Source organism: Dermacentor silvarum, chromosome 10 (assembly GCF_013339745.2).
Source record: "Dermacentor silvarum isolate Dsil-2018 chromosome 10, BIME_Dsil_1.4, whole genome shotgun sequence".
NCBI lineage: Eukaryota > Metazoa > Arthropoda > Arachnida > Ixodida > Ixodidae > Dermacentor > Dermacentor silvarum.
The window spans coordinates 9249711-9272567 of NC_051163.1; the positions used below are offsets into that span (position 1 = coordinate 9249711).

The 22857-nt window shown below is 47.9% G+C and overlaps 2 protein-coding genes across 4 annotated transcripts in view; one reads left to right on the forward strand and one right to left on the reverse strand.

The window, feature by feature from the left end:
- The window catches only part of LOC119466197 (hemocytin), a 184324-nt gene extending 182347 nt beyond the window's left edge, over positions 1-1977 (reverse strand). For all 3 annotated transcript variants that reach the window (XM_037726688.2, XM_037726687.2, XM_037726686.2), the window contains exon 1: positions 1736-1977. In XM_037726688.2, coding sequence (XP_037582616.1) covers positions 1736-1821 — 86 coding nt within the window. In that variant the 5' untranslated portion in view covers positions 1822-1977. The remainder of the gene's footprint in view (positions 1-1735) is intronic.
- Positions 1978-7015: 5038 nt separating this feature from the next.
- Positions 7016-22016, forward strand: LOC125940839 (uncharacterized). The gene is made up of 2 exons (XM_049657451.1): positions 7016-8458; positions 21936-22016. Exons 1-2 carry the CDS (start codon positions 7016-7018, stop codon positions 22014-22016), a joined length of 1524 nt encoding a protein of 507 aa, XP_049513408.1.
- Positions 22017-22857: the final 841 nt, after the last annotated feature.

Sequence of the window (22857 nt, forward strand, 5' to 3'; positions counted from 1 at the left end):
TGTTTAATTAATAAACAGTTAAGTATTTATCTCACATCTCCATTTGAGACTATAGCGCTAGTTGAAACAGAGCACTGCGATTTTAGGACTCACGCTTGTCGTATTCCGAAACCTGCGTCTTCCCAAGACGGATGAGCTGCGCCTCAACAGCACTTACGTTTAAGGTTTGATGCCCCAGCTATATTAGTAGGCCCTAAACACGATCGTAAGTTGGATTTACGGCTCTCGTTTGACTCCACTACCGTTGCCCGTCGCATCATTCATTTCATTATTATGTAAACGACTCGGAGCCTATGGCCATTCTAGAGACGCTGGGTCACCTGTGCGATTGTGCTGCGCTCGAGCGGTCGACGACAGAAGCTTTATGCTATGCAATCACTCCGCCATATACATCGTGGCGTGATATAAGCACGATAGACGCCTTCATCATGGCGCCTTGTACACCGGTCAGCCCATGTTTTAAGGCGAAAGCCTTTAATGGCTCATACTCGCGGCGTCCAATCGTCCGTCCGTCCGTGCCCTGGAACGGTGCCAGCTGTGGCCTTTCCCCCTCACACTCTCTCAGCAATCACGTGATGGTACAGCGGCGCGCGTGGCAACGCTCCTTCGTCAGACGTCTCGTTGCAGCAGTCGAGTTAGTCGGATGGCTCCCAAGCTGCCCGGTGATGATTCGACGGCAAGTGGTTCACGGAAGCGCCCCAAGAATGTGGATTCCCCCGTTACCAAACGCCAGAAGAAGAATGAGCAAATGCGCAAGCGGCGGTAGTCAGTCGAATGGGCACAGGCTTTCGCCGAACCCACTTTGGAATTTACAAAGGGTCCTTCAATTCTTTATTTTCTGGCTGTGGCTTCGCGCTGCTCATCTCGAGGTTGCAGGTTCGATACATCTTACGACGGAATAATTTCGATGAGGGTGAAATACCAAAACGCCCCTGTTGTTGGTTTTCGGTGCACGTTAAACAACACCAGGCGGGGAAAATATTTCCGGTGCCCTCCAACTACGGCGTGCTTCATAATCATATCGGGGTATTGCCACGTAAAACCGGAGATTTTATTTGTTTCATTTTCTCATGTGACATTATTTGCACATTTTGCCTCATAAACTCTTACGAACGTAGTCAACCAAACGCAATTGCTAAAACAAGCCAGTTTTCCTGTTCTCTTAAAGAAGACGCTACTGGAAAGCGGCCGCCGAGGCTGCGGAATCGAATCCACGAGCCGGCATGCTCCAACACAGAAAATCTTAGTTCTTGAGCCACCGAGGTCGTGTACACTTAAGCGGGTTGTGAATTTCTCAACAAAACTCTTCTGCATTACGCGTGCCAAAGTCAATGCGCACTACTGACTGCGTTTACCGTGTACGGACGGAATGTTTGATACATTATATTTAACGTCCTAGACCAAAACTGGGACTATGGGGCACACCGTAGTGGAGGTCATCGGATCATTTTCGATCACGTGAGGTTCTTTAATGTCTCCACCCAGTTTAAGCACACGAGCGTTTTTTTTTCAGTTTTTTTTTTTTGCATTTCGCACACACCAAGATGCAGCAGTCGCGGCAAGGAATCGAACATGCGACCACGTGTTCAGAAGCAGAACGCCATGGCCACTGAGCCATGACTTGCGGGTCTTTCCGGCAACTTCGAGCCTAATTGAAATGTTAAACCGTGATCTACAAGAAATAGCGCCAAGACGCCAGCCTTTGCACACCCCGTGGCATGGTCTTTGCACTCACCCGTACGTGGCCTCGACTCCGGGCGACAGTATGCCGCAGACCAGGACAACGGCCAAGCAGACGGACGACCGACGTACGACCGTCATGCTTCGAGGGCCTCGGACCGCCGTTCCCTCAAAGCCACGGCGGAGAGGCACGTACTTGACGAGTCGCCGCTGTTGCTTTTACGAAAGCGACAACCTCCCCGAACCAAGTCGGGGGTCTCGAATGCCGTGAGGTCGGGGTCGGCCGGCTCTCTTCAACCACTATGGCCGGGCGGCCACGTGTGCGTTCCTCCCCTCGGTAGACGTCATCGGCCGCACTTGTCAATTACAATTGTTTCTTTCTTTCTCTCCTTCACTCTTCGCTCTCGCTTCCTTTCTCTTGGGTATACGACGCGTTGAGACTATTCTACCGCATGCCGACAGCGTTTTTGATCTCGGTGCAGCCCCGGCTGCCTACCCGGCATATCTGGAGTTCTTCACGCGTTTCCTGCGGTAACGGTAATGAGCCTCCGCGCCGACTTCCTCAGGACGGATGCGACATGCTCTCCTCTACGGTCGCCGTATCCGCGCAGCGACGACGTATGCCTTATTTCTTACGCGACGTCTAGATCGCTGGGGAACGAGCAACAACAGCTCGCGGGCTCGCAGTTTTTTTTTTTTCTACATTAATTTCTTCCTTTCCTTTCTTTGATCATGAACTGGCCTCATGGTCTGGCATAGATATGGCTGAAAATGAACTCCGGGATGGAGCTTGCGATTCGATGTTTCCCAACTCGCAGACACTCCGATACGCCTAGCAGGCTGCGATACGTCGCTCATTGGGAGTGTGTGCAGATTCCGTCGTGGCCTTGACCGTGGGCGAGTTTACTGGTGGAGTGCAGCTACTACGGGCGTTAAAAGCGAGAGGAGTATGAACATAGCTGTTGATAGTTGTATTTGATTTTAAAATAGAGTGTTTTAATCATGGGCGATACTTGAGTATGGCCTTTAGTATGACAAAAGTAGATAGCCAGTGTTTACGTGATGGCTGTTCACATTAAAATTTTTTATAGCAATTCTGAATATTATTCTCTGTCAACCTAACGTCGTGGCCATTAGTCGCAAGCATTTGATGGAGTCTGTTCAGTTGGATTTTCAGATACGATTTTCTATCATGGGCCATTTCATTGGTTCCGTTAGATTGGACGGAGTCAGTTCCTATGGCGCGTGGAGTCTCCGTTTTGGCATTTTATCTGCCTCGGCTTCAGATCGTTTCTAAAAAGCTCCAGTCTTTTTTTTTTCGTGCGACGCTGGCCTTGAAAATTTATTAAAGTTGCTGTATATATAAGTTTAGTTAATGTTGTGTTCAAGTGTCAAAAACCCCTGAAGACAGAGCCGCATGGTTTATTATTATTTTTTTTTCATTTTCATTTATTAGTACCCTCAAGGCCCGGAGGCATTACAGAGGGGAGTGGTGCATGATAACAGAGTAATTCACATGCGAGAAAAAAAAACCGAGAGAAAAGAAAAAACACGAAAGAAAACTGATACAAAATGTAAGTACCTTATTACACACTGATAGCTAGTAGGGCATACACGGAAAAGTAGAAATACATGTTAAAATAACGGCAAATGTTATAACTATTTGTGGCACAGTGTTAGTGACAAGTGCGCGAAAACCAACCGGGTCTTGAATGCAGGCGATTGATCCGGGAAGGCCATATCCATTCCTTAGAAGTATGTGGTATGAAGGAGTAGAGGTATGTTTTCGTACTGCACGGCGCCATACCGACCTTGTTGACGTAGTTGATGCGTGAATACGTGTAGGATGGTGGGGGCATTAAGTGAGAACGTAGCTGTGGAATATGATAATAGCTTTTGTGAAATAAGTACTGGCGAGAATGCTTGCGGCGAGAAGCAAGTGGAGGGAGTTCGAGTGTGTTTTTCATTTCAGTGATGATAGCGGTGCGATGATAGTTGGCAGTGATAAATCTAGCGGTGTTATTCTGGGCAAGTTCAAGTGCAGTAATGATAGTTATAGAAGAAGCATCCCATATGGAAGACGCATATTCAAGTTTAGTTCTGACCGGTGTTTTGTAGATTAGTAGTTTGAGGGAGGAAGGAGCAGAGGAGAAGTTTCGACGGAGGTAACCTAGCATGCGGTTAGCATTTTTAATTATGATACTAGTGTGGAGAGTCCAGTTTAGGGCTGATGTTAAGTTCACGCCGAGATAACGGTAGGAAGCAATAGACTCTAAAGATAGCATTATTGAGGAAATAGCAGGGAGAGGCGGATGAGGTTCGAGTTACACGCATAACTTTGCACTTGTTAGGATTTAGTTGCCTAAGCCATGTGTCATACCAATTACTTATGGCATCAAGGTCAGTTTGTAGGGCACTCATCATCATCATTTATTGTCCCTTAAAGACCCCTTTCAGGGTCTTTAAGTAGTGTCGTTATCGCTGGTAATTTCACGGAATATGACGAAGTCATCAGCAATTAGAGAATGTTTGAAGAAACGCAATCAGGCATGAGTGAATGATGGCTTATCGTTTTTTTTTTTCACTAACTTTGGTTTCTTGGTTACGAGCAAAGCAGATTGTGACACCCGCGTGTATACGCTGTCTGGTTTACCACATTTCGTAATTTAATTGGCATCAACATTCAGAAAAGGCTCCACTTCATCTCGTCAAACTATACTTAAGATTAAATATACATGTTGCACAAGCAACTTATAAACAAATATTTAATCCAAGCCAATCCACAGCCCCAACACACTCGTCTGAATTATCAAAAAAGTAAAAATGATAAAATATAATAAAGCAATACTCACTGTCGGAAAGAAAAAGCCTTTATTTTCGCTGAATCATCAGAAAAATAGTCTGCAGTAAACAATGATCTGTGGCCTCTTTTTTTTTTATTATGGAACTGTCTACGCTTCGCGGACGAAGTGCCTCGAAATCGTGGGGACGTGTTCTTCATGCACGGAAATCGTTGGCGCAGAAGTTGCGGCACCAGGTCACGCAGCAGGGGAACGGCATGGCGCAGTCGAAGTTAGTCCGACATGGTGGCGCCGTCCAACTTAGGCGCACACACTGCCACACGGGCATCTTCTCCGGACACGTGACAGATGCTGGGGCAATAGAAATACACTTGTTATTTTTTTTTTCTCCTAAACCACGTCAGTCTCCAGTCGACTGGTACAGTACGGTAAAACCTTCAACACGCTTGCCACGAAACGCATCAGCAAACAAAAGCAACGAGATGTTAGCTCGAGCGAAGATTTCAAGTGTCACCACAGAGAGCGAGGGAGTTAAACGACGGCTACGGCTCGACAGAGCAAGCGTCGCAAGAGCCAACGTAGATACAAATAAAATTTTATTTCCTAGCAACTTTATTTTATTTATTTTATTTATTTATTTTATTTATTTATTTTATTTATTTTATTTTATTTTATTTCCTAGCAACTTGAGAGAGAGGAAGAAGACGACGCTCGAGCAGCTCTCCGAGCAGCTGGGCTCCGGCTTCACCAAGTCATTTCGCAACGATTTCTGGCGAGTATTGGCCTGAAGTTTACATCACTCGATCCGTGAAGTGACCAGGATTCCGTGGACACCTAATTTTCAGGTGGGACACTTCTTTTCCCGGTGTTACGAACGTTTTTGTGCCACGACTACGCCGTCGCCGCGCTAAGCCTAAGCGCGCGCCGGCTGCACGCCGAGAATGGAGGTTCAAGTAATCGGTGAAGACATCACCCCAGAAGAGATGACCGCCGAAATGGGCTGGCGCACCGCCCGTTCCCGCCGTCCCGACGAGAAGCGTGGCCAAAATTCATCTCGCGACGACCCACCTCAATCGCAAGACTCCCGCTCTCGCTCTAAAACCCGGAAGAACGTTAAATCTCAAGTCCTCAAGGCCGGACGTATGCCCCAATTACCCAAGAACGAAATTAAGATCATTGTCAGACCTAAAGGGGCACTAAATATCCCCAAAGTCGGCAGCCCAACAGTGACTGCAGCCATTTTCCAAGCAACACAACTTAGCCCGGAAGAAACCCAAGACGACACGATCTGCCCGAACGTTCAACAAAACATCGTCGTGATCAGCACGCCCCGACCGCTCAATGCTGACAGGTACGTGCGCATGAAATCTATCCATGTCAATGGTGTCACCCACGAAGTCAACGCATACGAGGCAGCCCCGGACAACACTACCAAAGGAGTTATCCGAGGTATTCCCCTCACCGACAACGCCCAGGAAATCGACGTAAACATCATAAATGCCCGCAATCCGCTAGCCCTGGCCGCCAAGCGCATCGGTTCCACCACAACCGTCGTCATCGCCTTCGACGGACCCAGTGTGCCGTACTTGGTCCGATACGGTGCAACACTGATCCCCTGCTCCCTGTACCGCAAGCAAATTGACATATGTTACCATTGTGGCCGTCTCGGGCACCGCATGGATGTTTGTCCATTCCCTAACAACAAGATCTGCAGAGGCTGCGGCGCCCGCAATCCCGACCAACACCATCAGTGCACCCCCAAGTGCACGCTGTGTGGTGGACCCCACCCCACGGCGGACAAAGTGTGCACAGCCAAATACAAAATGCCATACGTCATCCGGAAACGCCTCTGGGAACAACGTACGCCACAGCAATCAACACCTCAACCAAGTGATTTCCCGCCCATGGACACCAAACACCGCTCACGCTCGCGCTCCAGACCAGGAGCAGGCCGTTCCCGGTCAAGATCCACGTCGACCCCAAGAGGCCGACAGATTTCAGAAAAGGTGAGCTTCGCAGAGGCTGTGACACGCATCTCGCGAGAGGGTCCGGTCACGTCCCCCCCTACACCTAAACAAAACACAGACAATGCTGTCATTGATCAACTTAAGAGAGAAAATGCAGTTATGCGCGACTTAATTCAAAAACTCACACAGGAGGTTCAGAGCCTAAAGCAAGCCAAAACACAACCCACACCCAAAGCCCCAGAACCCCCTAGCGTCACACCTTCAGAGGAACCCCCGACGCCGGCACCAAAAAAGAGAGCCCTCCAAGGAGGAGCTACGGGGCAGGTGCGTTCCGAAGTCAAGGACATGCTCGTGTCACTACAGAGCACCGTCGAAAGTCTCCACAACGCTCTGCTCGCCGTAATGCAAAGAGTGACCGCTGTAGAAAACAACCTCCAGACCCTTTTCACCACATCCACCCCCGTCACCCCGGCTATAATCATGGACACGAGCGGAATCGCTCACGACAATCCCACCCCGCCACCGGCGGCCTCTTAAATCTTAAATCTTAAATCTTAAATCATCATCATGGCGCACAAAAACACCGACACAGTGATATGGCAGTGGAACTGTCGAGGCTACCGCCACAAACAGCCCGTTCTTCGTCAACACCTTCGCACATCTTCACGTGAACCGGATGTACTCATACTCCAGGAAACGCACGACACGCCGATCACCCTTCCCGGATATCGACCCTTCATCGCTGCCAACGCCCCCCACGGAGTGTCCACGCTCGTCCGACACAGAATCACCGCAATCGAACACGATCTCCACGACCGTCGCACCGAACACCTTTTCATTGAACTCATCCCACACAAAAAGCGGACGGACGGCATCTTCATCCTGAATATTTATAACGCCCCATCCCTACGCCACAGTCGCTTTCTAACGCTCTTTAAAAAGGCCCTGAACGCCGCAGGCAGCAGCCCCCTCGTCATCGGCGGCGACTTCAACCTGCCGCACACAGGTTGGGGCTACAAACACTGCTCCGCTGCGGGCCGTAACCTTTGGCAAGACTCCCACGATCTCGGCTTCACTCTCATCACAGACCCGACGTTCCCCACACGCCTCGGCACCTCCACTGCGCGAGACACGACGCCCGACCTCACGTTCACCAAAAATGTAGTGAACGCTCAATGGCGCAATACTGAATATGACCTCGGCAGCGATCATTCGATCATTGAAATTACTCTCCCGCACCTCACAGCTGTATCTACGAGAACGAGGGAGTTCACGTGGGTGGACTGGGACGCCTTCCGCAAACATCGCACAGCAGAAACTACAGACACCCCGATCACCGATATAGAATCTTGGTCGCGCGACCTTTTATCAGATACCCAATTGGCTACTCGCACTATCAAAACCGATGCCCCGACTGAACGTATGGATAGTCGGCTTGCCCACCTCATTGAAGCCAAAACGTCCATCCTCTCTCGGTGGAAGGGTCAACGACTCAACAAACGACTCAGGAAAAAGGTTGCACTACTTAACGAGAATATAAAAGAACACTGCCGAGTCCTTAATCAACAACAATGGGCGGAACTTTGCAATTCTTTAGACGGGCAACTCCACCACTCCCGCTCGTGGAAAATCCTAAAACATCTTCTCGACAATACTAGCACCCGTTCACAACAGCAGGATCGTCTTACCAAACTCCTATTCACAGAAACCAAGACGCACGGCCAGGACCACGTCACAAATACCTTATGCCAAAAGTACATCCCCTCCGGGCCAGCAAAGCCTCACGGCCCGTACACGGGGTCCTCGAACTCAGCCCTCGATGAGGACTTCAGCGTGGCCGAGGTACACGCTGCTCTGCGCAAATTGAACAGCCGTTCAGCCCCAGGTCCGGACGGCGTCACCAACAAAGCTCTGAGAAACCTAGACGACCCCTCGGTGGAACAACTCACCGAGTACATAAACGACTGCTGGCGGCAAGGGTCCATTCCCTCATCATGGAAAACGGCCAAGGTAATTTTGATTCCAAAACCTGGCAAGCCATCTAGCCTTGCCAATCTCCGCCCCATCTCGTTAACCTCGTGCGTCGGCAAGGTTATGGAGCATGCACTCCTTACCCGCATAAACTCTCACCTCGAAGATACGTCCGCATACCCGTACTCAATCATCGGCTTTAGAGCTCATCTCTCAGCCCAGGACGCCATGCTCCAACTCAAGCATCAAATCCTCGACGACAAATCCCGACACACGAAGGCGATCTTGGGCCTCGATATCGAGCGCGCCTTCGATAGTGTCGCGCACTCTACTATCCTCGAACGCATCTCCCTACTAAACCTCGGCGAGCGCACCTACAACTACGTACGAGACTTTCTATCCAACCGAAGGGCGTTCCTCTCGGTTGGAGATATTCAATCGGAGAAATTCACTCTCGGATGCGCGGGAACCCCACAAGGCTCTGTCATTTCCCCAATGCTGTTCAATTTGGTCATGCTCGGATTAGCACAGGAACTACAGAAGCTCGACGGCATAGAACACACCATCTATGCCGACGACATTACCATCTGGACCACTACGGGCAGCGATGGACAAATTGAAACCGCTCTGCAAGACGCCATCGATGCCGTCGAAAATTATCTCGAAGGCACGGGACTCCGATGTTCCCCCGACAAGTCAGAGCTCCTCTTATACCGCCCCACGCTCCGTGGACGCCCACCACTACGATCTACGCATAAACGCCGCTACGAGGAAATCCAACTCCACATGAGGGATGGTGGAACCATACCCGTGGTCTCCACTATCCGGGTTCTCGGCATGACCATCGAAGCCAACGGCGCAAATTCAACGGCTATATCCAAGATCCTCCGACAGACGGCCAATACATCGCGGCTGCTGAAACGGGTGACCAACCGGCGACAGGGCATGAAGGAAGAAAGTGTCATTCGCCTTGTTCAGTCGTTCGTCATCTGTCACATCACATACGTCGCCGCCTTCCATAATTGGTACAAAGCTGAAAAGACTAAATTGGACATCATTATACGCGGCGCCTACAAGCTAGCCTTAGGACTGCCAAACAACACCAGCACTGAATTTTTACTCCAATTAGGACTCCATAACACCCTAGACGAATTAATCGAAGCACAGCGTCGGTCTCATCTGGAGCGTCTCACCCTCACAGAAACGGGCCGGCACATTCTAACTAAACTCGGCATCACCTACCACCGTCAACATGGAGAGAAATACCCAATTCCACGCGACGTACAGACTTGGCTACATGCCGACCCTATTCCCAAAAACATGCATCCGGACTACAATAAAGAACGTCGAAAGGCAAGGGCTGCCTCCCTCATTAAAGCCTATGGCGACACCACGGGCGTCACCTTCGTCGACGCAGCTGAATATCAAGACGGGCACCGCTTCGCCGCGGCTACCACAGTAAGCGGCTCGCTCAAACATGCCGCCAGCATCGTAACCCAAAACGCCGAGACGGCCGAGGAAGTGGCCATCGCCCTGGCCACCCTTGATCCGGACTGCCATACCATCGTGAGCGATTCCCGCACGGCAATCAGCAACTACATCAAAGGTCGTATTTCAAAACAAGCGCTACGCATCCTAAACCAAGCCCCTCACTCACTTGAGAAGCAAATCACTCTCGTCTGGTTCCCAGCGCACGCTGGCGACGTACATCCGCACCTCACCAACCTCAACGAGGTTGCTCACTCCGTAGCACGAGGCCTTGTCAACCGTGCCGGAGACAGCGCAGGTGCACCCGCGGAACGCGATCGCCTCACCAGCTACAACGACCTCACGAAATCATTCTATCTTAACAGAAGAACCTTCCCCATCCCTCATCACAAGCTAAACAGAGCACAGGCAACCACCCTTCGCCTGTTACAGACAAATACGTACCCCTCACTAACACGTTACCACAGGATCTACCCGGACACCTACCCTAGTAACATTTGCAAGATCTGTAAGACTGAGGCAGCATCGCTTCCCCACATGCTATGGGAATGTAAAAACCAATACCCGACAAATAATACCGTGACCCTCTCGTCGAGATGGCACGCCGCCCTGCGCAGCTCCCAACTCGACGACCAACTCTGGGCTACCCAGCAAGCCTGCGAGGCGGCGAAGAGGCAAGACCTCGATGTCCCCACGTGGGAGGCCTAGGCCCAGCCAGCTAAACTGCTGGTTTAAATAAAAGTTTGTTCCTCCTCCTCCTCCTTCCTAGCAACTTCTACAACGAAGGTAAACGAGATCGTCAAGATGTGTTGCGAGATGTTAAGAAATGAGAAGCAGGCTAAATTACACTTAGCAGTTGTCGTAAAATTCAGAAGTAACAAATTAAACCACACTATCGCATGAACCGAACGAAGACTTTTGTGCGTTGCGAGTGGGCTTATTTGTTCTTTTGTAGTAAAGCGTTACAGCGAAATCTCCTCGCCGCAAAGAAAGAAAGAAAGAAAGAAAGAAAGAAAGAAAGAAAGAAAGAAAGAAAGCAGTTGCAGTATATAGAAGGCGCAGGGAGCGACTAGTGTGGTGCGTACTCTCTGTGCGCGTAGCTTGGCGCTTAGATACTCTTGCAAATACTATTGCACGGCCAAGCCTGCTCATTCTGTTTACCCCTGCGCGATTATACCGTACAGACTTTCTCGGATAACAGCCCCAATTCTGTAACAGCCTTGCTTAAGACAAAAGTGCCCCAAGGAAGTTTTTATTATTTTAAACTAAGCGTGAGCCGTACATCGCGATGTGAAATGTTACATTCTCAGTGGAACGACGAAACGTACACAGCTATGCCGTATAGCGCTAATGTTATAGCTACATGGCCACACATTGTGTAAGCGTGATAGTGCTCCCCATACTACACGGACCATTAAGGCAGTTTACTTGTAATAGTCGCTATCAGACGATTTGTCACAAATGAATTAAACGACAGGACCAAACCCTACACACGTATAAACCACGTTTAACGACACATAAGCAAATAATCTAGCACACTGACAAATTCAATTATCACAGCTACTCAAACTGTCATCTGTTTATTCGTACGACGTTTTAGCGGAATGGGTTGACTAGATATTCATGCACGCTAATATTCAGCGTATACGTTCCCACCATACTTAAGCGACATGATGTCGGCGACCTGTAAGAAGTCAATTAAAAAAGAAAGTGAAAAGAATGGCGCGCCTGCAATCTTTATCAGTGCTGTCTTGCATCAGCGCCAGGCTTCCAGGCGACGCCAGGAACACGAATGATCTTTGTAATTTATTTTCTTATCGAAACACGTCAGTCAACGCCTTTGCGCTCCGCGGACCGGAACAAGTCGCAATGCAGGAAGCGTGCGGCTCTGCCAGTGCCAGCCGCAGGATTTCGGCGTTCCAAGAAAGCTGCTCTTGCTTTGCCCAAAGGTTGGCAGCAATTACAGAGATAGCTGGTGTAACCGTAAGAGCAGTGAATCGGCTAACACGTAGCACGACGCGGCGTTCTGTACGACGTGCCATGGTTCTTTTCTAGCTGTTCCGACTGTTGGAAGCTATTGGAACCAGTTAGACGCTTGTTGGATGCGACTCTTGGCACGACAGGTCGGGTGTCGGATCGAACGCAGAATCGTACCACGTGCTTCTTGTTAGAACTCGCACTATTTTGCACAGTACCAGTTTCAACAGCGCAGAAACAGCTTTCTTTGGTGAACTGCGGCCGTTTAAATCCTTATCTCTACTCTGCCCTGCTTATCACTGTTTGAGACAGGCGTTGCTTAGATTTTGCTACGTAGGTGTGCTTTACCATATATTGTGCACCAGAACTTTTCATAAACGACAAGCTAGTTTTCTTGCAATACGGCATGTTCAAAACTTGCTCTTCAACATATTGTTCAACTGACGGATATCTTTAATGTTTGTGGAATTTTCTTGGCGCATTTTGTGTGTGAAGTACACAAAAATTGGCACCCATTTTAGCATACGCCAAAGAGAGTGAAGGCGAAAGCCTGCGCGCTCAAGAGACATTGAGTAAATTACTTGACATTCTCATTCGAATGCGTTGTTACTTCTTATTACATGTTTTCCCCCACCGAAGGTCGTGGGTTCGTGTGCCTTAATTAACTCTATATTAATTAACTGTACCTCAATAAACTTGGCCTTCACACCAAAGGACGTGGTTTCGACTCCCACATAAGCTAGAGGTTTCGACTCCCACCGAAGGTCGTGAGTTCGAGTGCCTGAATTAACTTTATCCTAATTAACATGGCCTTTTTTTTGGCATGATGAGCGGCATCGGAGCCAGCTGGGGAAGACGACGAACGCAGGGACACGAGCGCGTCTCTGCGCGAGGCGAGCTCACGTGACTTTCTCTACCGCGTTTTCAAGGCCACCGTCTGATGAGGCATTTAAGGCTTTCGCCTTAAAAATGCTTCACAGCTCTGGAAAAGGACCTGCTGTGTTGCATCAGTGACTGTGGCGTTGCTCTGTTAAGCATGAGCTCGCGGATTCGATTCCCGGCCGCCGCATCTCGACGGGGTCGGAATGCAAAACCACCCGGTGTACCGTCAATTGGGTTTTCGGCGAGCTTTTCCACGGCGGTCCTGCCTCATGAATTTGTTCGACGACGTATGCCTGGAATTGGCCGACAGCGCTTCTTCGTCTTGAACTCATTTGTTCGAGGCCTTCGAGCTACAACAGTGTCCAGCCGGTGACGAATCTGAAAGTTTTCCGATTTGAAGCTGGCAACATTGCCACGTGGGCTTTGACACTGTGAAGTGTCGAATACAAAATCACCGGAGCAGCACTGTGACGATGGGGCGTGGAACTGGTCAGATGGCGGCGACCCTTACAAGTTTTCTACTTCTCACGCAGGTTGGTTCTTTTTACGCTTTGAAAGCGTCGCGCTATATTTTGCCGGTTCCACCCCAAGTGCTTTATCTTACTTTTTCCTGTCGGCGACGTGGTTCTGTGTTGTCAAATCGTGTGCATTTCAAGAGGCATTTTTCACTTTTTAGTTGCCCGGCATTTTAGCTACTTATTTTGCTGCTTTGTGGCGGAGATATTGAGTGTAACTCAGGTCCACTAACTGCTGAACAAATCCAAGAACTGTTAAATGGTCAAAGTGCAATACTTTTCCAAGTTATCGCAGCTCACCGCAGACGTTACTGACGTTAAAGCTCGGCTGCTTTCGTTAGAAACTAAGCTACAAAAGATCGACACAATTGAAATAACCTTAGCTAACGTTGAAGATCAGCAGCGACAAGATCATGATGCTTTGGCAGGCATGATTAAAGAATTGGATGACTTGAAAAATCGTGAGAGGCACAATAATTTGTTTTTTTTTTTTATGGCTTAGCGGATTATAATGCCAATGAGATGGCAGCCCAGTCTGAGGAACTCATCATAAGTCAGTGAACTGCGAAGCTTGAATTATCTTCGTTAGCTATCGAACGTGCACACAGGCTGGGTAAATTTTGTGAATGAAAAAATCGGCCCATCATTGTTCGCTTCGATTCTGTCAAAGACCGCCAAGCCATGCTTGCAAAAGCATTCAAGCTTAAGGGATCGAACGTTGCTATGTCTGAAGACTTCTCCCGTACTGTCCGTGATAAGCGAAAGAAATTATGGGCGTATGCCAAACAAAACAGCGAAGGAGGCTTGCAATCAGTTCTGAAGTTTGATACGCTTCACTTGGGGAGCAGGCGCTTTCAATGGGACAGTAAAGCCGGCGTTGTACGGGAGCAATGACAAAGTACTGTTAATGCTACGATGTGCCCCGTCAGCGTTCTGCTAGTCAACTGCCGCAGTGTAAAAAATGATGATGATGATTTTCACTTTTTTCTTCGTACCATCCAACCGACCATTGTTTTGGGAACAGAGTCTTGGCTAGACCCGACTATCGTAAGCACTGAAGTATTCCCTGACTCGTACGAGTGCTTTCGTCGAGACGGCTGTGCACGATCGATTTTTTTTTTTAAGTAAGGCATCCGAGTGGGAAAAAAATTGTTCTTGGGTCATTTTATAGGCCTCCTGATCCTTCTGTAGAACTACTTGTTCATTTATCCAATTTTCTTGAAACTATTAACAATGAATGCCTTGTCCTAGGGGGGGGGGGGGGGGGGGGACTTTAATTTTCCGGATATTGACTGGTCAGCTGGGGAACCAAGTGATACTGCTTGAGGGAGCCTATACTCCACTTCCTTTGATATTGTAGATCAGAACACTTTCTATCAGTATGTGCACGAGCCATCGCGCACTGACGGAACAGGTCACGTTCTCGACCTCTTGCTCTGTAACGTATCTGATGTTGTGTACAATGTACGGGTGTTGCCAGGTTTGAGCGATCACAACGTTGTTCTCGCAGATTTATCAGTTCTGTATGTGAAGGTTGCAAAAACACCTAGTCGAAAGATTTATGCCTACAGCTGGGCCAACTACGAGGTGATTAGCGCTGCTTTCGAGTCGTTCTTTCCAACTTTTGATGCACTCGCAGATGATCTAGATATCGAACAACTGTGGAATACTTTCAAACTGAAAATGTTTCAACTACGCGAAGCTTTTGTCCCATCATGAGTTAAATCAAGTAGGCGAGCTCGATACAAACCCTGATTTAATGCGGAGTTACGTGCCCTTGTTTGACGACAGCGACGAACTTATCAAAGATATAAGGCGTCTACACGCCAGAGCATTTGGCCTTGCTGAAAGCAATAAAAATTGAATTTAGACAAAAGTCTGACATGACAAAAGGCTAAGGACTTGTATTTTTTAATCTAGGTGAAAGACTTGTCAGAGATACCAAAAAATTTTGGAGGTGTGTGAAGCGTAATGGCAAGGACAACAGATCGATACCTGCTTTGAAAAATGATGAAACAATTATTCATGATAATGAGTCTAAAGTTGACATTTTTAGCCGTTATTTTTCATCTTTTTTTTTTTTTTTGCCGTCTAGCTCATGTACTGTCTGTTTTGACTTACCTGTTGAAATAGACCGCATGCCGGAAGTCACCTTTTGTGTCGATGGTATCCGTAAAATATTAAAAGATGTGAACCAGGCTAAGGCATAGGCCCTGATGACATTCATGCCGCTATCATAAGGAATTGTGCGGACGCGTTATGATTTTATTTCACCCGATAGTTCCAGAAGTCCCTCAGTGAAATCGACATGCCTGATGATTGGAAATTAGGACGAGTGGTGCCCATACATAAGAGTGCTGTGCGAAACTCCGTTCAGAACTACAGGCCCGTTTCCTTTACTAGTATAACCTGTAAAATTATGGAGCACGTAATATACAGTTGCCGTTATGGTCAATTTAACTAAATATAATCTCCAAAGCCCCAGCCAGCATGGTTTCAGGCGCGGTTTATCTTGCAATACACAGTTGGTAGAGTTTATACACGATTTAGCCTCGGCAATTGATAAGCAACAAGTTGTGGACTGCGTTTACTTAGATTTCTGTAAAGCATTTCATGTAGTCGCACACAGTCTCCTAATCTCTAAATTAAATGCTTATAACTTGGATGGTCAAATAATAGCGTGGATTGCCGAATATTTGTCATTGCGGAAACAGGCTGTTGTTCTGAACGGTATATCTTCACAATATGCACCAGTTGTCGGGAGTTCCCCAACGCTCAGTGCTCCACTATTGTTTTTGTTGTACATTAATGATATTTCAATTGGTATACAGTCTTCATTCAGTCTGTTTGCCGATGATTGTGTTGTTTATAGAGTCATTGATACCATTTCCGATTCACAAATCCTGCAAGTTGACTTAAATACTATAGCAGACTGGTGTGTGCGTTGTGATATGTCATTAAATATAAATAAGACTGTTCACGTCACCTTCACAAGAAAACGAGCTAATCATCCGTATAGCTATAGAATTCATAATTTTACTCTAAACATAAGCAAGGAATTAAATATCAATGCGTCGTTTTTACTTCTGATTTACGATGGAACAAGCATGTTGACTATACTGGAAATAAGGCAGCATCAGTTTTAGGATTCTTGTGGCGCAATTTTAGTCATTTACCGAGTAACTTAAAAACACCGCTGTATTTCAGTCATGTACGTTATATAGTTGGATATGGATGTGTTTGTTGGGACCCACCCACATCTGAGCTTATAAATAAATTAGAAAGAATCCAGAATAGGGCAGTTAGATTTGTTCTTTGTAACTATAGCCGGCAGCTTAGCATGGCAGAAAGCAAACATAAACTTAAATGGCAAGAGCTGAAGGATCGTATAAGGCATATCAGATTAAAATTTTTTAACGATATTTATTCTAAAACAGGCATAAACCGCGAAGAATATATCCAGGCACCACACTCCATATCTAAGCGATTTGATCACTGTTTGAAGGTCAGGGAATTTTCTTGTAGGGGTGACGTTTTCCGTTAATCTTTTTCTTTTTTGTTAGAACTGTTCGAGATCGGAACAGTTTGCCATCGCGCATGGTATACATCACAGAAAATGATGCTTTCTTCCACGCATTGTAATAGTTTGTTCATGTATTTAGTAAAGTCTGTAACTAGAGCTCCCTGCCGTAATGCCCCGATGCAGGTAACTAATAAATTAATGTTAAAGAAAACCAGGTGGTGAAACCTAATCCGCAGTCCCGCACTACAGCACCTCTTAATCAGATCATAGTTGTTGCATGTCAAACCCCAGAATTTCTTTCTTTATTGCGATAGCAATTATATGGACTCTTGCAGCAACTGCGCATTCCGCGGCCGCGCGCGCCACATCTTGAAAGCGACCTGCGTTGAGGGCGGAGTCTAGGCGCTTCGACGGCTCATACATATATGTGCGTGCTGCGTTCTCGCCGATCAGTTTGCGTTGAAGCGATAGACAGCGCGAAGGTCACTTCGTTCGCTGCCGCTGCGCGCTTCCTCACGCCAGCGTTTTGACAGCGAGCGTTCTAGCTCATCCAGTGTGATGGGTTCATCCTTGCCTGTGCGCGCTGACACCATGCTTGTTAATTTTGTTAGTAAGCGAATGTTAGCTAGTTTATACGGCCGATCAAACTGCTACGCTTACTTTGTATGGCTGTCTATTAGATTGATATCGCAATCGATGCTTCTCCTTTCGTGCGAAACTGCGACTTTTTTTGTGACAACACTAGCATAAGCAATGACCCTTGTTGCAGTAGAAGCCGCTGTTTGGCAGAAGATTAAGCAGCGACAGGAGTAACAGGGAAAGTAGAAGCAGCATTAGTCATCGGTCAGTACTAGTAGTGCTCACTAATAAATCGGGTAGTTGATAATAATGGTATGAGTAACCAAAAGTCCACTTATTGGGAACCACGTGTGCCTTGGGTCCTGCGGGTAGGAAAAAGCTCCGTGACGTCTAAGGAACGTAAATCTTGCAAATGCATTCGGAAACCACACTTTTGCATTTCTACACAGCCAAGGAGCAATTTTAATACGGGAAAGATAATTCAATATACCAATGACAAGATGATTATAACAGGAGCGTTGATTGCCAGAAGGAACAACGAGAATATAATGTGACGGGGGTAAAAAAGGACAAAGGCAAGTTTGGAGTGAATCTGAAAGATCAGTGAATAATACAGACATTTTGGTGACCCTGCAATTTTGTACTTGTTTCAATTTAAGTCGTTTGTCGCAATAACAGCTGTAGTAATGACTTCACTGCAGCTGCTGCAGTCGTTGATGTATGCAATCTCGGCGGTTATAATAATTACTTGAGCGATAACTGACCTGTATGGCGCACTGGCTTCCTTAGGTCGACTTCTTTCTCGGCCAATGAACCTTGCACGCACAGCAGCAGCAGCACAAGCAGCAGCGCTGGCTGCCAACATTGAGGGCCATGGTAACTGCGGATGGGAAGGCGGCAACTCTAAATCAATCAGTCAACCAATAAATCGATATATAAGGCGACAGCTTTAATCTATCTATATATTTTTATTCAACACTCAGTGAGGTAGATCGATGTCGTGCGATAACGTGTCTTTTTTATTTTTACGCTGATCTAACAGCTACTTAAAAAATACGTTTATCAATATTTCAGCATTCTGAAGCAGTGTCAATAACCAAGTACGGGAGACCAAGTACGAGACGATGTCTGTCAATACGTCTATCTATCTAATCAGTCAGTCAGCCAGCCAGTCAGCCAGCCAGCCAGCCAGCGAACTATTACAACTGTACGACACGCTACCACACGTACCATGTATACCATACTGACTAGCTAACTCTGTCTGTATTGTACATATAAGAAATGTCAGAAGGAAACAAAATGGAGCGACACCAGAGCATCCTTCTTGTTCTCTTTAGTTTATTGATGGTTGTTTCACATTTAGTACTCTTTCTCATCGTCACTTAGCACCAAACCTAACAAAAGTGAATTTTTTGTTACACATAATAAAAAGACGTCACGATATAGCTTTGAAAAAATGCAGCAAATTCAGCGAGTTGGAATCTATATACAGCGAAGCTTTGTATGAGTGCATAAAGAGTCGAAACACACACCCACACAACCAAGGGCGCACACAAATTTTACCGAGCCTTTTGTTACGCGGATTTGCTGACTACTAGCGTGTACGACGAACGCCTTGAACGCATCATGCGCGAGGGCAAGCTTTCTGGTTCTTTTATTGCGATAGCAATTATATGGACACTCAAAAGCAGATTTCTGCCGTCGGCGTCGCCGTCGCCGTCGCCGTCGCCGTCGCCGTGAGGTTCCGTATGACGTCATTTGGAGATGAAATCGTCGCCGCGCGCCGAACGCTGTATGTGCGAGTGAAAGGGCGCGAGGGGCGCGTCTTTCACGGGGAGTGAACGCACGGCGGAGAACAAACGCGCGTTCTGCGCCGTGCTCGCTTAAGGGCTGCAGAAGTAGGCGTCTCTTTTCTCCTTTACAATCACCATATATGTAGAGCAAACGCGCCTTCTTCGGACGCGCGAGAGGCCGTGGGGGAGGGGGAGGGAAGGGAGGCGACGTTTAGCTGCGGCACCAGGTGCCTATTTATATCAGAGGCTCCAGCAACAGTCACCAACGCCGCACGCATTTTGAGCTAACGCGGGCAAAACGCCGATGGCGTCGACAACAGTTCTGCGTGTTGTTGCTACCAAAGCCGCTCACCTTACTTCGTATGACATTGCTGTGTTGCTATCGCATTCATTGCTTCGCCCTTAGGGCGAAACTGTGACATTTTTTTATTGCGATAGCAGTTATATGGACACTTCAACCGGATTTCTGCTGTCGGCGTCGCCGTCGCCGTCGCCGTCGCCGTGAGGTTCCGTATAGATTCCAAAGGCGTTAAAATCGTCGCCGCGCGCCGTATATGCGCGAGCGAAAGCGCGCGGGGGACGCGCGCTATCACGGAGGGCGAACGCACGGCGGCAAGCAAACGCGACCGTCCCGCGAAAGGCCGTTGGGGTATGGGAGGGAGGGAGGCGGGGCTGCGCTGTGCTCCGACGCCAAAGGCGTATCTCACCACTCAATCTCCCACGCGAAAGCAAGAAACGGGAAGAAGGGAGTAGGGGGAGGGGGGGGGGGGGGGGCAGCTTCTCCTTTGCCAACAACTTCTCTGCCCGGCGGTCGCCCGCACCGTCTCTTATCTCCACATGGCTCTGACCTTTGTATGGGCTGTGCATTTGCCGCTCAGTTTCCGTTGAAGCGATAGACCACAAGAACTTGCACTTTCTGCCAGCGTTTTGACAGTCGTTGGCTGCGGTCATTCAGTGTGATCTATTCATGTTTGCTTGTGCGCGCTGACACCACGATTGTTAATTCAGTTAGTAAGCCAATGTGTCCAAGTTTATGCAGCCGATAAAACTACTATCCCTACTCCGAATAGCGATCTACTAATTTGCTATCGCAATCGATGCTTCGCCTTTCGGGCGAAACTGCGACATTTTTTTTATTGCAATAGCAATTATATGGACACTCCAAGCGCGTTTCTGCCGTCGCCGTCATCGGGATGTTCAGTATAAAGTGCAAACACGATAACATCGTAGCCGTGTGCCGTATACGCTGTATGTGCAAATGAAAGCTTGCGAGAGTCAGCCAGCGGGGATCGCGGTTCAATCTTGCGCGCGCGAGGGAGGAAGGCGGGGCGGGAGCGCGCCGTCTTCTGTCCCGCGCGAAGCACGGGGTGGGAGGCGAGGGAAGGGGTGGTGGCGTTCTACTCCGGTGGCTACTCCTTACGGCGCCGCCGCTTGGGCGAGGTATCTTAAAAGCCATCTGCGACGTTAAGAAAGTACGCAGAGTAACGGTAGCTTCGTATGCGCTGTGCTTTCGACGTTTAGTTCGCGTTGAAGCGAGAGACAGCAGGTCAATTCGCTCGCTGCTGCTGCCGCGCTTCGTCACTCCACCGTTCTGACAGCGAGTTTCCGCGGTCATCGAGCGAGATGTGTTCATGTTTACCTGTGCGCGCGTGACACAGTGCTTGTGAATTTAGTTAGTAAGCGAATGTTTACAAGTTCATACGGCCGTTAAAACTAATCCGTACTTTGTATAGCACCCGCCGGGGCGGCTCAGTCAGCTAAGGCGTTCCGCTGCTGAGCACGAGGTCGCGGGATGGAATCCCTGCCCCGGCGGCCGCATTTCGATGGAGGCGAAATGCAAAAACGCCCGTGTGCTTGCGTTGTAGTGCACGTTAAAGAACCCCAGGTGGTCAAAATTAATCCGGAGCCCTCCACTACGGCGTGCCTCATAATCAGAACTGGTTTTGGCACGTAAAACCACAGAAAGAAGAACTTTGTATAGCTGTCTACTAATTTGCTATTGCAATCGATGCTTCGCCTTTCGTGCGAAACTGCGACATTTTCTTCCCCAGCACGGCCGGCGCCGCCGCTGCCACGGATGCGCGGAGACTATAGCCATCTGGTGGTGATGCAAGGAAACCAGCGGCGAAGATGCGCTCTTCCTCCGCTGTGATTGGTTGGCCTATTTAGTGGCAGAAAGCCACGCAGCTGCCACAGTAAAGAAAACCCGGCAATGTTCGCAAAGCAAAGTTTCACTCTTATAAATAATTTCTTTTGAGTTGAAGCGAAACAGTTATCATAGTCCTTCGGCACCTGAACGGAGTTATTAAAGTCATGTGTAAACTGGGTTTGTTCCAAATGCGTTATACCATGTAGAATGAGCTGCGTTGGGAGCCTTTAAGGTATTCGTTCGGCTGCATATTTCTAGAGAAGACATGAGAATTTGGCTAGGCATATAAGGCCCGAAAACCAGCCTTTCAATGTGGAGCCTTGGAGCAAGTATTGACACATAAAATTGGCATTTCACTTGACAAGGATGCATACGCTTAAGGCACATCGCATCATCAAAGTTTCATAATATTTTTTTTCTTGATAAATAAGTACGCACAGCAGGACTAAAGCAACGTCATCGCATTAACGAAAAGTAGTTTCAAGAAGCTACATTTGGCCACGCATATCAGGATGTGTTCTTCCTATATTCTTGCACGAGTCTGACCGCACGGACCGTGTTAAAAGAGCAAAAACAGGAGCATTTTTCTCTGTTGTAAAATGTTTCTCAGCTAAAGAACGAACGATGTGCTGCAATGGACTGCTTGCTGCATCAACTTACGGGAGCCCGCGTTGTGAACCTCGAAGGCTGACCGCTAGAGACATCTTCTTTTCCTCTTCCTTTGTGGTTTCACAGCAGGACCACAGTGTGTTCGTGCTGTTGTTGCTGTTAATGCCAAATTCAGCAGCGCGTACCCACCATGGGGGATTCGTATACTGCTCCTTGGAGTCACAGGCAGAAAAGAAAGGGCTTTAGCTACGAACTGCTTCGAAGCACGTTATTTGCTAGCAACAATATTCCTATGTTTCGCGATTTGCTCCACGATTTTTTGTCGTAATACACCTCTAATTCAGGCCAACGCAAGGTCATTAAGAAGTGATTTATTAAATTAAATTAAATTCTCGGTTTTACGTGCCAGAGTGACGAGGGACGCCGTAGTGGCGGACTCCGGAGTAATTTTGACGACCCGGGGTTCTACCTAAACTTATACAACCGCCCCAAACTTTGGCAAATCGTATTTCGGAAATACTACAGATAAAGCATACATATTTTTCGCCTTGTGATGAAAGAACAACCTCCAGCCGAGAAAGAATTTCACGAGCCGAGCGCGCATTTTCAAACAGTAAACGTTTCCTGCTCAGCGCCTTAAAGCACCAGCTGCTTCTGTATTTCTAATGAGGTCTCCTGGACAATGTCATTTTAGTACCTCAGGAGATCAACAGCAGCCAAACAAGAAAAGTCCCAGCTTATTTCCAACGTTTCAAACAACGCACGTGTTCATCACAGACAAGTCCCCTTGTCGAAATTTCTTTGCTTTAGAGCGAGCCTTCCCTTGTTGGTCGCCAATTCTCACCCATTTTTTCTCTGCTCAGATCCAAGATGCTAATAAACCAGGGTCAAGTTCAAGTCAGTGGCAAGAATTAAACCACAGA

Bases quoted from the DNA above. Each gene is read 5' to 3' on its own strand.
- LOC125940839 (XM_049657451.1), top strand. From the start codon at position 7,016: ATGGCGCACAAAAACACCGACACAGTGATATGGCAGTGGAACTGTCGA. The intron at 8,459-21,935 runs GTAATTTTGATT...AATGTTTCTCAG, and splicing joins CATCATGGAAAACGGCCAAG to CTAAAGAACGAACGATGTGC.